At 41.6% G+C, this 15,868-nt stretch overlaps 2 protein-coding genes across 3 annotated transcripts; both read right to left on the reverse strand.

The window, feature by feature from the left end:
• Window positions 1–97: 97 nt before the first annotated feature.
• Window positions 98–1,258, reverse strand: szl (sizzled). The gene is made up of 4 exons (XM_086207955.1): window positions 978–1,258; window positions 712–878; window positions 508–600; window positions 98–408 (listed from the first exon to the last, which is right to left on the reverse strand). The coding sequence occupies exons 1-4, from the start codon at window positions 1,256–1,258 to the stop codon at window positions 98–100; spliced, it is 852 nt and encodes a 283-aa protein (XP_086064081.1).
• A 2,761-nt stretch (window positions 1,259–4,019) lies between these two features.
• Window positions 4,020–15,422, reverse strand: mov10l1 (Mov10 like RNA helicase 1). Of its 2 annotated transcripts, none has more exons than XM_086209467.1 (27): window positions 15,272–15,422; window positions 14,798–14,923; window positions 14,505–14,692; window positions 13,831–13,990; window positions 13,423–13,535; window positions 13,059–13,246; window positions 12,803–12,943; window positions 12,243–12,560; window positions 11,890–12,087; window positions 11,687–11,801; window positions 11,175–11,352; window positions 11,016–11,086; window positions 10,820–10,911; window positions 10,630–10,685; window positions 9,599–9,693; window positions 9,455–9,527; window positions 9,196–9,377; window positions 8,856–9,002; window positions 8,597–8,718; window positions 8,391–8,490; window positions 8,140–8,286; window positions 7,444–7,617; window positions 7,071–7,220; window positions 6,286–6,393; window positions 5,553–5,693; window positions 5,351–5,442; window positions 4,020–4,276 (listed from the first exon to the last, which is right to left on the reverse strand). In XM_086209467.1, exons 2-27 carry the CDS (start codon window positions 14,892–14,894, stop codon window positions 4,261–4,263), a joined length of 3,462 nt encoding a protein of 1,153 aa, XP_086065593.1. In that variant the 5' UTR covers window positions 14,895–14,923; window positions 15,272–15,422; the 3' UTR covers window positions 4,020–4,260. The 2 variants fall into 2 exon arrangements, with proteins under 2 accessions (XP_086065593.1, XP_086065592.1); XM_086209466.1 differs by having other exon boundaries at window positions 5,347–5,442.
• Between the last annotated feature and the right edge of the window lie 446 nt (window positions 15,423–15,868).

Genomic DNA, 15,868 nt, shown 5'->3' on the forward strand with positions numbered 1-15,868 from the left:
AAATCTCCTGCTCGATTGTCTCCAATCATGTGTTGTAGGTATAGAATCACATTAGGTTCTCCTTATCGTGACGCTATTTGCCCATTAACATGTTAGTTCAACATCTATGATGCTTCCACTTGCGAGTGGCCACAGCGATATTTGCATCCTTTTTGTGCCAAGGGAAGAGTCGGGCGAGAGCGAGGGTGCCATCAGGTTGCACGGAACCAGTCAGCACATAAAGCTGCGCCCGCCCCGGTCGCACGAGGGCGTTAGCACAGCGCAGGTTGATGAGGAGCCACTGCTGGAGGAGGTGGTTGGTGTCATAAGGCAGTAAAGGTCCTTGGCGGATGAATTCCACACGACCCTCCACCTCAAATTCTGGCTCTCCCATAGGGAGGCGGTGACGATGAAGTTTGGCGGTCACAGCTGTGGTCAGGGGAAAAAGTAGGAATGAATATTTTGGAAAACGCAACGGTGATAACACAGACGTCATTGTGGTATACAGCTTTTAGAAATGAATCTTACCAAAGTCATGCTGGCAAAAAGCATCCAGGACTGTTTTCATTGCAGGACCTTCTTCCACAGAAGGGCAGTTCTGACAGGCAGGTTTGGGCAAGTCTGTGATTAAAAAGTGAAATAAAATTAGACTACTGCAAGTAATGAAAGTCATTTTAATTAAAAGGCACTGCGGTCTGTTTTGGCACTTAATATTTAGTTGAGGATATTTACCTTTAGCAAAGTGGCTGTATTTCGCGTGAGGAGAGAGGCACATGTCTTCTTCAGCAGGGAAGCGGTCACAGTCCAGTGCTTCAGGCCATGGGTGACCCTGGCAGGCAAGCACCGGGGCACAGCTGTCCCTAACTGCCACACACAGACTGCGACAGGGCTGGATAAAACTGAGGAAAATAAAAAGGGAAATGTTAAATAATGAACACAATGTAAGAAAATAATAATAAAAGGCAGTATTGAGAGGTAAAAATGGAAAATCTCCTTACGTGTCGAGGCAGATGGGAGCAATGAGGGAGCAGAGGAAGGCTTGAGCTTGGGGGTGGCAGCCTGTCTGCAGCAGGGGCCTCCAGTCCTCCGAGCGTGGCACCACCTCACCTTCCAGGTTACTGTGGCCCAAAAAGTTGGGCAGCCGCATCTCAGAATAACCAACGTCTTTGCACACCTTCATCTGGTTGGGAATTGCAACGCATCGGGTGGACTGACCCATGTCAAACGCCATCAAAGGGCACGCCAGACCCACCAACACCACCGTGAAGAACACAGACATGCTGAGAGTTTTCAAAAAATCCACAAGGTAGATGGATGAGCTGTTACTGGAGCTGCTCGCTCTTCTCGACTGGCCTTGCAACTGCAGCTGTGGCGCGCTTTATATACAGTAAGGTCAGCAGCCCCATCAGTCTGTAAGTCTGTTATCAACTACCTATCAAAGACGCAGAGACGATGTGTTTGGAGACAACGGCTTGTTTTGTGATGACTGCAGACAGAGGAGGGGAGGGGGGGCAGTAGGCAGATGGAGGGTGTGTGTGAGGGGGAGCAGGGAAGGGGGACAATGGGCAATCACAGTCAACCTTTCACTGAGTGGAGCCCAGTCACACGACGTCACATTTGACCACGAGGCTGGTTCAGATCAACTCTTCAGATCAACGCAGCACCGTTTAAACTTGTGATCTGAACTCCATTTGAGATTCAGAGACATCAAAAACTACATGCCTGGCCTGCTCCTCCATGACGTCTGCTTTGAGCTCACGCATGAAGACGCAGTTAGTGAAAATTACAATTATGGCTCTTATGCCTTTTAAAAAATATACAAAACAGTCTAAGAAAAAAAGTAGTCAAAGAGCATTTAAAGTGAATGAAAATAAAGAAATCTGAGGTTTTTGTAGACAGTCGGTCTCCATGTTGCTCGTCAGCTTCCTAATTGGAGGGTTTCATTAGCAAAGAGGCCTCTCCTCTGGCTTACCTTGCTTTGATCTGCCAATGCTAAGTAATACAAGCCCAGCAGCACAAACATTTCAAAATGATGAGGCACTGCATGATACTAAAACCTTAATTACTGTGTTATATAGTCGAGTATCCAACACTTCAGAAATAATCAGCAACTGAAAGCAAATCTATGCAACTACAAAATCAAATCTGAATATGTATTACAATAAATAACGAGCAAAAACCATCCATCTAGTCATGACACACCAACATCCCATTCAGAGCAGAGATCTCGTCGTGAGATGCAGACAAGAGTGCTTATGTGTCTCCTTTGCTGTCTCACGCACTTAAGCAGCTTAATCTAACAACAGAACTGCATTACAGCATCATCGGATTTGTCTGGATGTCGTCTGTCTCCAAATGCAGATGTGTATCTGGGGTTGGTGCCTCTGGGCCTTTGAGGACTTTCCCCCCTGAATCAGAGGCCTCTATCCCCACAGGTCTGCGATGGTCACTGTGGATTCAGATACACCAGAATAGAGTTCATTGTAACTGGTTTAGCTCCTGTTTCTGGGCTTGTGTACCAACCCTGCCTGCAGCCAGTCAGAGAAGCTCCATCAGCCCCAAATTAGCCAACTTTTTACAGCCTGATCTGATGAGTGGAGGCTGGTTCCAGTTTGGGTAGACGAGTACAACCCGTAAGAGGGGCCTAACTGGGCAATTAGTGTCACAGACCAATTTATGGGAACAATAGGTCCACCCACTTAACAAGCTCCCCCTGCCAGCAGCCCAGCAGGGGTCTGTTGTTGGGCCTAATGGCTGCCCTGTAGACACCATGTCTGTCTCAGTAATGTGTTGCCTGCCCCTGCCTCAGCTAATAGGGAGGCGATAAGAATATTGCAGGGCACCTGTCTGTCAGAGACAAGTAGACAGCTCAGAAAAAAGAGAATACGACTTTAAAAATCAAGAAAACCTATGGAACCTTACCAAAAAAAAAAAAACCCTACCTAAGCAGGCTGTCTTATGTACCCCACATAAACAGGGCTTCACATTATTAGTGCTATAGTTAATAGATATTTGCAGAATTCAGAAGTGTGCTTCATTGCTTGTCCACAGGATCCTTCTAAATTTTCACTGTTTTTGAGAGTATCAACTTAAAAAAATAGGCCATTCCAAAATTAAAAGAAATATGCGTGTTTTTTCCATGATCAATGTAATTGTTCCTGAGTGAGATATATATATCTATATCTATCTATATAAATAAATAAAACATCATCTCCTTGGTAGAGATAACCTTTTCAGATTAGTTTAATTATCTCAAATATTCCATGAACACAGTCCCACAAACCGTGCCACCAAGTCTCCATGATCCAATACCCAATGAGGGAAGATGCAAGTTTGTAGATGCTGACTTTTACAGTCATAAGAAAAGCATAATGCAAATTGTGTTTGGGGTCATTTTCCCTCTGCAGTCCAGTCTCCACTGGCAGAACAGGACAGTAGAACTAACACCTGAGACAGATCAAAGACTGAGGCCTTCTTGGGAAGAAAGGGACGGGGGAATGGGTGTCTGAGATGGGCTCCCTTGTAGTACAGTACACTCAGATAAAAGCTGTCTCCTCCCAGCATATAAGGGACTCATTAACTTAACCCCCCCCCCCCATCCTGGCGGGCTCCAGCAGGACTGACAGCCCCTGTGCAGACTGTCACTAACACTCAATTGTCACATCCAGTCTCCGACCTTTGTGGGCAGACGCTGCCACGCCGAGGTGTGCAGACAACTCACTATGGAAAACACAGACAACCGTGGATCCACTCTATTCTGAGCCACAGCATCACTCAACACTGTAAAAGTTCTACTGTCTTACATCTATTTTATCCTACGAAACAAAGAGCTGATAATAAAGCAGTGGAAACTTCAGCACGTGCATATAGGCCAATGATACTGAAGTCACTGTACTATTACAGTATGCGGCTATGGCAGATGCACACAGCAGGAATGCTATGATGGAATTCATGACAATCTACTCATAATCTGTGTTCGTTCAATTTAACAACGCACATTCAAGCAGAGCAGCTTAATAAAACACGAGACAAAATAACTGTTCAGTGTTCTCAAGCGTCATCTTTATTTCTAACCCTGTGTGCAACTGCGTTTGTCCCTTTCAGAAACAAGAAAGTTCTCTCTTCAAACCAATTCAGTTAACATTGCCTGATACCCAATTTAACAGTCAAATTAGAGACAACCCAAGCAACATGAAGAAAATAACATAGAAGAACAGCAGAAGATGTCAAACACCATCAAGTATAGCATCCATGATTACATCATGCTCTCATCCTCCTCTTCTATTCTTCCACAGGTCTGGAGATATTAAAAAAAAAAAAAAGTTATGGTCATTACTTACAAATCTAACTGAAAGTGAAGCTGATAACATTCTTGGCAATCATTTTAAACCACTAAGTGCATCAGATTGGTGAAGACTGGTTTATTGAGCAGTCCAGTCCAACAGAATGTCAGTCAGGCTCTAAAATTAATTGTTAGAACATTGTGGACTGGATGCTGCCAAGAAACTGAATCAACCACGTATGTGCTGATACTGAAAATAGTCACGCCTTAATGGAACACAACAACTTCATGAGAAATATGCTAATTGGCCATCCTCTCCAGAGCCAGTTAACAAGACGGATACCCCTCTCTCTTCAGTGGTGCGGTAGAGAACTGAGATCCACAGAGACCTGGTGACTGCTAGTTAGCTTAGCACAGTGAATGGTTGTCAGTGGGCTATGTGGCGTATCAGTGAATAGTCACCAAATACACTATTCTCCCATACTTCTTACATACTGCTTCAGTATTACCAGGGTTGCGTAAAACCATGAAATTACAAAAGAAAATGACAAGTTATCTTAATTTTAATCAGATACAAAGTTGGAAGTATATTCCTGTGGGCTACAGTGATTTAATGGCGCAGTGCCATATTTTAGCCAACAACAAAAACCAAAACATTTGCACTACTACTAAACATGGAGATTTGAGTGTCCCCTTTTGGACAAAAAAAAAAAAAAAGATCCTGATCTATGTCTATTTAAATAAGCAAACAGGAGGATCTACAGGTTTGTCTGGCTCTGGGGAGGGTGGCAAACAGCCAATAGCACCACCATCATGCAGTTTAACTTTAATGAAGCATAAAAAACACATTTGTGTTTCGTATTCATACTCTTGTCCATCTATTCTGGTATACTGCCTTTGAGTGCCTCTGATTTAGACAGTGTGAGGTTCTCAGCAATACTGCTGGTGTCTGTGTTAGATATACAGAGGTTTAAACAGGTGCTAAGGCCCAATTTTTCCAGTATATTAGACATGTGGCATATAAACTTCCATGAATGTAAATTATCATTATTATGAAATATCTACTATGACAAGCAACCACATACATACACAAGAGACTCTCTTAGGGAGGGAGGGGGGTCACAGCCCAGATATGCCCCATTGATGAAACAGTACTGCAGTAGGGCCCTGAAGCATGGGTCCTGGAGAGAAATACACATATCAACTCCACTGTATGTATAAAGACCTAGTATTAATACAACTGAATATTAGGATTGTACATTAAAAAAAAAAATTAAGGTTAATCACTCACCATGATGAGAATGTGGGGGTTTCCAACAAGCAACAGCATGGCTTTGGGGCGAGTGACAGCCACATTGAAGCGTTTGGGGTTGGCCAGAAAGCCAAGCGCACTCTGCAAATCATCGCTCTGCATGGATTCATTAGAGCGCACCTAGATATTAAGAGAATTACAGCAGAGCAATTGCCAAATTTAACTGTGAGAAGGGTGTGATGGAGGGGGTTCTGCTCTGCATACTGATGTTTTCAAATTGAAATTGATGTCCTTATCTGCCAGATTTTGTTTTACTCAAGAGAAGCAAACTAATGTGATGTTAGTTGGTAAACCTCCCACCAAAGAAAATGCTTCTTTGACTGACACAAAAATAGTAACAAAAGTTGTTGCGTCGTCACTAACATCCATTTCAAGGTGAAATAAAAATGTCAAGTTTAGCACTTTCATTTTCAGCGATTTACAATCAAAAAAAGTGAGCAAAAATACATTCTCGTACCCACCAACAGGAAATCTTGTGTTTTGAGTATTGCTAAAGTTTATATTAACATTGACACACAATAAATAGATAACTTGGTATAAATGCAAATCTGTTTTCTAATCTAAAATAAAATGCTTGGAACTAACTAATGTGTGTGTATATCTTAACCACTTATCACGTGTAAAGTCTTAGAACAGCAAGCACCACTTTGAAAGCCCATTCTCATTCCCCCTGGTTTGATGCCTCTTTAACCCAAATTCTGCAGTTGCTTACCGTTGACACCATGATGACCAGGAACTCTTGTCCCTGGAACTCCTCTACAGAGCCCACTTTGATGTCAGACAGGCCAACCTTACCCAGCAAAATGCGAATCTTCTCACACTGGAGAGCCATAAGAATACAGGTGGCATTTTTACTGCATGTAAAACCAACAACATTACAAATCTAACTAATTCGTCTGTATCAATGCTTGTCATGTGTTAATACACTCATTTAGGCTGGGATGATAGCTTTATCTTCTGATGCAAAACCATCTCATAAATGGGCTGTCAATGAGATTTCAATTCTGATTATGGGTAATGCTATTTCCATTGTTTTGTGTCTTTTAATTCGAGACAGACAAAAGGCACATTTCTAGAGGCTGTGTATATACAAATGATGTGAGGCCATATTGAACTGAGCATCCTTCATGAATGAACTTAGAAACTCTTCTCGCCAAACCTGCAGATACAGTAAATGTGGTAAATAATAATCATGCATGATAGAGTTAATAGTTGGATGTAAACTGAACTACTGGCTGGTAATGCCTTCATTTGGTTTGTAACATATTGAATCAGGAATAAAACACTGATTCACTACACTTAAAAGAAGCATCACAGTACCTCAGTAAATCTTTTTTTTCCCCACTGATTATAATGAATTGAGTGAAATGACAAAATACTTCCCGTCAAGATAGAAGAAGAGAGGGTATCTCATTGATGCAACTGATGTCCTTGACACCTTGCATTGGGACTGGGCCCTAGAAACCACAGCATGTGTTCCACAGATTGCAGTCTTACTTGTTTCTTGTAAGGGGCAATGATGCCGATGTCAGATGGGTCTACTGGGTTGTAGAGCCTCTTGGCCAGCTGGCAGCAGTAGAGCATGACCTGCACAGCCTCCACTGGGTTAAACCACGATGGGTTGTTACCTTCCCTCATTTCTGTGCCCTAAAGCAGAGCAAAAGCAGTGAAGACTTGCGGGGGCTAAATTTCTCTGTCATGGATTATCCATTTCTTGACAGATTAACTGAATGAATCAAACCAGGACTGTAAAGATGTACGCAATAAAGAGACTGGTAACGAAAAATGCAATCATAATCTGTAATGTGGCATATGCCTCATCCACCCTCCAAAGAGCTGAGCTATAAGTTTTATCCTTTAGACTCCTTACCCTTACACCATGAAAGAGGAGCGGGAAGCCTTTTTTAGGCAAGTTTTTCCACTGGCAGAGGGAGTCCACTACAGTCCTGGTGGCTTTAAAATACAGTTCACCTTGGTAGAAAAGCTTGGAGGGCAATGTGAGCAAAGCCTCATGCGAACGGTAGTTGTAGATCAGCTTTGTCACCTATGGTAGAACAAGTAATGTTTTAGGAAATATGCATATAGTATATGTGGATAAGACAGTTCAGGTAGAGTGTTTTTTAGCCTTTCCCTGCCATTAAACCAAATCGTTAAGGCACAATGCACTGACAAGGTTTCCAGGCAACTGGTGTTTTCAGAAAAATAAATGTAGTTAATGTTGTAGTTGAGATTGGTCAATTATGTCAGAAAAATGTTTTATCTTAATGAAAGCTTCCAGTTTTCAAGTGCTTGGAAAACAATGAATCAATCTAGAACAAACTGATTTTTGTATCAAAACTAGGAATTCTGCACCCTCTATTCTATTCAGTTGTTCATGGAACTGAATATTCTTGGAGTGTTGGAAGTTTATTTTATTTTGATAAAACAGCGTTACTGGCAATCTTTCATTAAAGCCTTGCAGACAAGGAGATATATGAAGATACGTAAATGTACGTGTGTGTGAAATACTGGTTTGTGTATGTCACGCTGAAAAAAAAAGAATAGACTTGTAAAGGAATGCACAAACTAGTTTTGGGTTGTATCCCCACTCATGTCTGCCATAAAGTGGATTCGCCATAAGCCTCTCCAACAACGACAACCCCAAGCCAAAGGCAGCAGCTAACTTTGACTTCACAATCGGTCCCAACTGACAGGGGTCTCCAGCCAACACGATCTAAGCAAGACGGGGAAAAAAATCAGAATTAATCGCGGTTCATTGTTTTCTGTACTAACCAGTATTGGTTATTAGATATAGGCAGTGTGTATAACTAGAGGGACCTGTCCATCTCTCTCTGACACCAAGCTAATGGGGATCAGAGCCTCCGGTTCTGTTGCCTGGCCTGCTTCATCCAAGAACACATGCGTAAAATGTCCAACTCTAAGAAAGAACATATTCACAGTCAAACTGGCTCTAAAGGAGGGGAAATAGGTAAAGTGCTCATTTAAAGTGTTGACCCTCATCCCCTCTACAGCTGAGCACTTACTGTAGTCCTACATTATAGAACATGCCAGCGCTGGAGCAGGTGCTGACCACAATTCGGTGGAAAGAGGCTTGATGAATGTCCTCTCCTGCCCTTGAATACGGTTTCAACACATCTGGGATGGACTACGGAAAAACATTACAAGTAACAACATGGCTTGAATATTTAAAAAGGAACAAAGCATCGAGACCCACCCTGGTGGTGTCTCTATAGACCTTAAGGTACACATGAACATGCATGTCATCCATTTGATTCTTCATACCTGCTCCTGTCTACAAGAAGCATTGAGACGGGCCAAACTTGCTGCATGCAGGAAACCACTGTTATGCAAGCGGATGCAGATGAGGTCAGCAGCACTGTTGGAAGGCGTACATACAAGTACTCGACTACTGGGCAGAAAGTGGTACACCTAGAAGTGGACATATTTCATCAAGTCATAAACTTAGATTTACCACTGCATATAATAATTATCAATTTTTGAAATGGCATCAACAGAGTTTTCAGTTTATTCAACATATTATGTGAGGCCTGCTTTGACCAAAAGCCCTCTGATGAATATCACCCTTGATTTGTTGTTGTTTTTTTTTAAGTGTTTGATGCACCTGTAGTATGGCCTCTATAAGAGTGATGGTCTTTCCAGTGCCAGGGGGTCCAAATAGAACATATGGGGTGGGTCGACACACTCCAGCCAAGATCCTCTTCACTGCCTCCCTTTGAGGGGGGTTGAGGTCAGAGTTAAAGAAGCAGCCAGGGCCTGGGATGGGTTTGGGTGCCTCTTTGCCCTCTGGTAGAAAACACACGTGCATTTGATTTAGGGCAGAGTTTAAACTTTCTCTGTACATCCAAAAACAACAAGCATACCTTTTGTCTGTGTGGCCTTTGACTTCATGTCAATTGAAACGTTTGACACCTTGTCATTTTCCATTGCAGGAGCCTAGTGTGGATAAATGAGACTCAAACATCAAGCACATGTTTTTATATCTCCTTATCACTCATTCCGTTCACCTCGGTGTCCTCTATGGTTTTGCTTTGATCTTGTTCCTCTCTCCACTTTCCTGTCCACTGAGGGGTCTGAGGAGTCACTCTAGAGGGGAAAAGAACTACAGAGCATTGTGAAAATATAAATGTCTGGCGTGACCATTACAAATGATTATCCAAGCCTGAAATCCTTCTGTTAAAAATAATTAACGATGATAACACCGAACATATGATAGGTTTTGTCTTTGAAACAGCTCTGTAGTTAAAAAAATGTCACTTCTAGCTGAGCAAATGATTAGAAATTACTTGTAAGAAGATACTGTTTACGGTGAAATGTGATAATGAGATCATTCCTGGAATCACATGGCAATTTCTCCCCTCAGTCCAGGAACAAGATTCAGAAAATATACACAACAGCACCATCTAGTGTCAATTTTTTGTGACCATTAGTATTTCATAACATTATACTCAGATGGCCTTCAAATGAAATCATTTTTCAGAAATAAAGCCGCCCATATGTTCACCCATAATTAGCTGATAACTCAAGCACATATGTATAAGTAGTGGACTTAACAACTTCATTTTACTATGATTTTTCCAAAGAACAGAATGTTTTGGGCTATGACGTTGCAAAGGCTTTAACAATTAGACAACTTACTTGACTAGTAGAATTATGATCATTTCCTTGAAGTTCTCACACACTGATACAAACAATCTGAGCTGTCATTGGTCAAAATTAAACACTTTTAGTGGGCATATTTTGATGCAGACAATTCACCCCCAATGACTGCAATGCCGCCATTTTGCAGACATTGTGTTGACCCAAAAATACAAGGAAAATAGAACAATTGAAAACTACTAAAACTGTCCTTGAAGAGCTCAGAGCCACTTTCAGATTACCTCTTTGAAAGACAATGTCAAACTTCCAAATAATGCTACATGTTGCCAACAACAGTGCAGCTGACTTGTTGTAATTTTACATTGTCTTCTTAGTATCAAAATTGCTAGTAAATGCTTGTTGTATGAGCTTGAATAAATAACAGCAAACACCAACTTACTCTCTCCAAATTGTTTTGTCTGGCCAAGAGCGTGGTGGCAACGCCTCATCGTCAACCTGGCAAAGGAAGTAGTCAAAAATACTAGAAGTAAGAAGTACTTGAAAAATTTCGAGACACATTATGCACATGTGAAATACAAACGCAAATACCAAATTATTCTGGGATGATAAGAAGACAGACTATGTTGTACCTGTTGTAAGAGAACTCAACATCAAGAGGCTCTCCAAGGTAGCTGCGCTGAAACTCTGAGTTCACTTTCAAACTCACATCCTCATCATTGATCTGTGAAAAACATAAACAAGCTCTACATTTAGATTAATAGAGTTCTATTTATAAAACTTGTTTTAAAGAACATCAAAGATATTATGCATCAAATATGTCATTACCTCCATGACATAACTCACATACTCCATAACTATGCCGTCACTCTGTGGTCTCTTCAATATTATTCTATCACCTGTGGATGAGAGGGTCAAAATGTTTCTGGAGAAAACAAACAAAACAAACAAAACCTCACAACAGGAACTTTGGTAGCACCGACTTACCTATACTGAGACTGGGTCTACCCTCAGCCAAGCCATGGACCACTAGATGTAGATAGACAGCTCCTTTTCTAAGAGGAGTACAATGAATCGCAAATTCTCCCAGTTCCCTCTCCGCATGCAATTCCTCCAGCCAGAGAAGGGCTGAAAAACGGGTGTGTGTGTTGGATGGGGACAGCACCTGGGCAAACACACGCAGAAGATGAAGGAAATTAAATATTTCAGTTTAACTGAATTTGACTTACTGCACTGTAAAAAGAGTTAACTGCTTTCCTGTTGCGATGGTTACAAAATAACAAGTGTATTAGTTTGCAAGATTAATAGACAGCTTGACTGCTGTTACAAAATAGTTGTTCATAAATGAGGAAATAATGGACATGCATCCAATCAGATTCAAGTATTCCACCTAGACTATGGTATATATTGACCCATTACTCAACAAATCTATTTAGAAAGCAGCCCAAATTCAAAGCAACTCCACGCAATAACTGAAACTTAATCATGGGAGCTCCTACCTCTCCCAAGCAGGGTTGGACCACCAGCACATCATTCTGTGCCGCCACACAGTCTTTTAAAGCCTGGGGAACTGGGTAGGATGGTAGGAAACTTGGCAATCGTCGCTTAGTGAGCCTTGAAGTGAAACAGAGTCAATAGAGCAAAAGGTGAACATCAGTGTAGTCAATGCATTCCCAGTTCACGTAATTACTGGTTTTGGTACCTATGTGGCTCTCTAGGAGTAGAGACCGTGATCATGTGACTGTCCTTCTGTGATGCTGGCTTGGTGTAAATGGGACAGTATGGGTCAGAGGGCTGCAGCAGGTTCTCCTCTTCACTACCTACTGTGACCTCCAGGCGCCTCCCAATGATGAAAGAAGAGAAGTGCAGTAACAACAGCTCAGCACAGCTTCCCAGGCTCCTGTGCAATGTCCCACATAATGGAGTTCAGCTGCAAAGTGTGCTCAGACAAAGTGGGAGCCAAAAAAACTTTCTACATTCATCTTTTCTTTAAGTACTTCCACAACTGCTATTATTTATACTATTACGACTACAAATGTCAAAAAAATAACTTACTTTGCTTGGCAGGCAACTCCAATAGACACCCTCTCTCCTGGTTGAATATCCACTTCTCTTTCTTCTCTCCTCACACCAGAAGAAATGATAGTCTCCTTCATTATCTCACCATTTGCTTTGTCTTTCCCTTTGCCATTACTGATTTTGTTCTCTGAGGGCTCAAGAGTAGACCCAGACCCCAAGCCGTCTGTTTGCAATTGCTGCTGTTTCGGCTTCAGTGGTACAGACCCTTTGACAGTGGTCAGTGAGAACTGTTCTTCTGAGTCCCAGCCAGCAAAGTCACAGCACTTCAGTCTGTGAGTCTCTGAGCCTTTATTCCTTTTTAAAGAGAGCAAGAAAGATTATATATTACAATATTATGGAGCCTCTGGTGATGCAAAATCATTTGTTGTCTAATGATGTGTTAAATCCTCTTATTTCATTTTTTTCTAATTTGATGTTACAAAATGCCACTCGCTTTAATTAGGGCAATCAGACCTCAAGGTTGGTTAGTTGTATAATTACTTAAATGCATTTTACAATAGAACTGTGAACAATATCTTGCATCTATGTTCACTTACTGTATCCACAACACCAGCAATCGAATCTCGCCCATCATCAGTTCCCCGAATTGGCCATAGTCTGTCACATCCAGCCCTCCTTTGTTTTCCAAGACGCTCATGAGATCAGCCTCCGGGAGATGTGTAGCTGTGAAATTCACACTAGGACATGAACAACAACAAAATGATCCAATTACTTCTCTGCATCAAATCTTTCACATCAAAATTTGAGACTTAGCTTGTCAGGCAATGACATTAGAGCGACTGTGGTTAATACCCCTCTGGGCATGGCGCCATGCACAGGGCTCTCCAACAGTAGAAGGACTGACTGCTCTCCACCATCACCAGGTTAACCAGGTGCCCTGGACACGGCTGGTAGTGGGCAGGCAGCAGTAGTGAGTCCAGGCTGAAGAAGACACTGTCCGCCACCACACCATTGTTACCATACACACTGGTCACACACACCTGCAGAGAGCGGATGTGAGAAACGTTTTAATATAGAACAATTCAATTTGACACATGAACAAACATTCAACCATATAAATTTGATGACACTGCATTTGACAAAAGTAACAAGTTCTGAAAAGGACGTAATTTTGATGATCATGTATATACTCTATAGCCGTCAAGGGTTCATTTACCTGGTTTAGACGGCAATAGCGTAAGGGGGCCACAGAATGAGCCTGGGTGGCCCACTGGGTAGGATTGATAAAATATTCTGCTTGGACCCAGTCTCCTTTCATTGGCTCAAAACCTGAAGAAAAAAAAACATGAAGCATGCCACCAGGCAGGAAGAGAACATTAGCCTTCAGCTAACTCCTAGTAAATTTTACTGTAGTGCTAAGTTTGTTTAATATGCTGTCAGTCTGGGAGCCTAACAAACATGAATTATACACATATGGGCGACTGTTACAGGAGTAGAAAATGCTAGCAATTCCTAAGAGCAAAACACCCCTGTGAGTGGAGACAACAAAGTGAGTGTATGTAAAGCACTACGGAATCCAAAACGTTCACTAACGTATTGAGTGAAGCGCAGTGAATGTAAGTACCTTCCCAAAGACTGGAGCGTGGGAAGAAAGTTGTCTGGTTAATGTAGCCGCCATCTCCATCAAATGATGTGACTGTGCCAATGAGAGGCCGCAGCTGCATGCTGTCATTTTCGCTACACCTTCCTTCACCATCCTCCCAAGAATCATCGCTCTTCTCCACCTAGAAGACAGAATTCAAATCATTTGTGTGTCAAAGCTGACATCAGTGTCTTTAATGTAAATAATTTACATCGCCACTTGTCTGTCAGCAATATCATAAAAAAACAACCGTGATGATGACTCAATGACTGTAAAACCAGATGGAGGGCCTGAGCATGGACAAAGGAAGACCTCAGTCAAATGTAAGGCAGTTTCAGTCACTTTTGTTTGTATTCTTTAATTCTGATTGATAAAGTTGGAGTTTTTTTCACATTTTAAATAATTTTTCAATGAATACAAATACTATGTGATGCTGTACAGACTACTCAGATGTCACAAGGAGATAGTAAGGGACATCTAAATAGACGCATGGTATGATGGTTGAAGATTTGTATACAGTAGAACAACTAACAATAATCCTTGGCGTTCAAGTTTTCCCAAATGACCCACTTTAAAGAACGTCAGTTGTTGGTTTTAGTTTAAGGTTAATTAAATGTAGTGCTCGCAAATGATGGTGGTAGACACAAGTTTCTCACCCTTACAGCTTTCCACCCTCCCTCCGCACCATCTCGCACTGCGATGCAGTTCACCAGGTCCCCTTTTTTCAGCGGCATCCCACCCAACACCTCTTCACTGGTGAAGTAGACTGCCTCATCTATCATGCCATAATCCAGGCACAGCTGGGTTACCACACTGCCCCGAAGGTTGCGAATATCCGCCGAGCCTGACAAGCAAGGACCAAACTTTCTGTTTTATGCAAACAAGTACAACAACCGTACTGAATGAATGAACTTCATCTGACTGTATTTAGTGGACATGTTGCATTTACCTGTTGCACCGGGGAATATGTCTGCTTCATTCACCTCTACTGTCCTCCACAATGGAGAAACCAGTTTGGACAGCACACTCCGCACAACGGTAAACATCAAACCGGATCAAGAGGCTAGCAGCCCACCTTAAGGAGACGCGAACAGTGGAGCTGCTGTCACTGGATTACATTCTACCAATTTTATATGTTAAAGTAGACAATACCACAGAGGAAAACTCGTTTATTCAACAAAAGTTGGCTTCATAGGTAAACCTCCAGACAAAACTATCTAACTTAAAGGAAAGGTTTAAGACTAAACTAACTTTACGACGACACAACGGGATTTCAAATGTAGAAGCTCATGCTAGCTGCTAGCTTAAAGTTACCTGAGGTCACAAAATAGTCATGTCATGATATAATTAAGTGGAGTTATTTATTCACCAAAAAAAAAATAATTACGGGAACTGACATGTAACATTAAAAACTTGAAATTACCGTTCTCGACAGGAATATAAAACGACAATTCACATGGAAACGTGGAAGTCAATAAAATCCAAATCCAAGAGCGCGTACGTGCGCGGGCGCGGTGGGTCAGCGTTATGAAGAAAGCCGTGCTGCAATTAATTTGGTCAACCTGGCAGATGTAGCCCATCCCGGGTAGGCGTGGTTGGCAGGAAAAGTTTCCTATCCGATTCCTGTGGTGTGATTTCGCATTTCGATTGTCAAATTTGATTTTTTTTTTTTTAAATAATCGTGCACTTACATGCAGTTAATTCAGTAAAGATTGATTAGATTCAAAAAAGAATTTGGGGCCAGATGATCTGAGATCTTACTTAAGGCATTCACTGAACAGCATCAGTGATTTCATTTTGCTATTTGGTGTTGCAAGATACTACAATACTGTAGCTCATCTATCTGTTACATTGTAAGTGAAAACTTACTTTATTGTTGCAGCTTTAAGGCTTGCAATGAGCTTTTCAAATTGCAAAAAAAAACAACCAAAAAAAACAATGATAACAACAGCTAAATATAAACTAAACAATGAATTTGTATAATGCCCTTTTCTTTTTGAACAAAATATAGTCAAATAGC

This window comes from Aulostomus chinensis, chromosome 7, assembly GCF_037954235.1.
Source record: "Aulostomus chinensis isolate RoL2024-O1b breed Wild chromosome 7, RoL_Achi_v1.0, whole genome shotgun sequence".
In the NCBI taxonomy this organism is placed as follows: domain Eukaryota; kingdom Metazoa; phylum Chordata; class Actinopteri; order Syngnathiformes; family Aulostomidae; genus Aulostomus; species Aulostomus chinensis.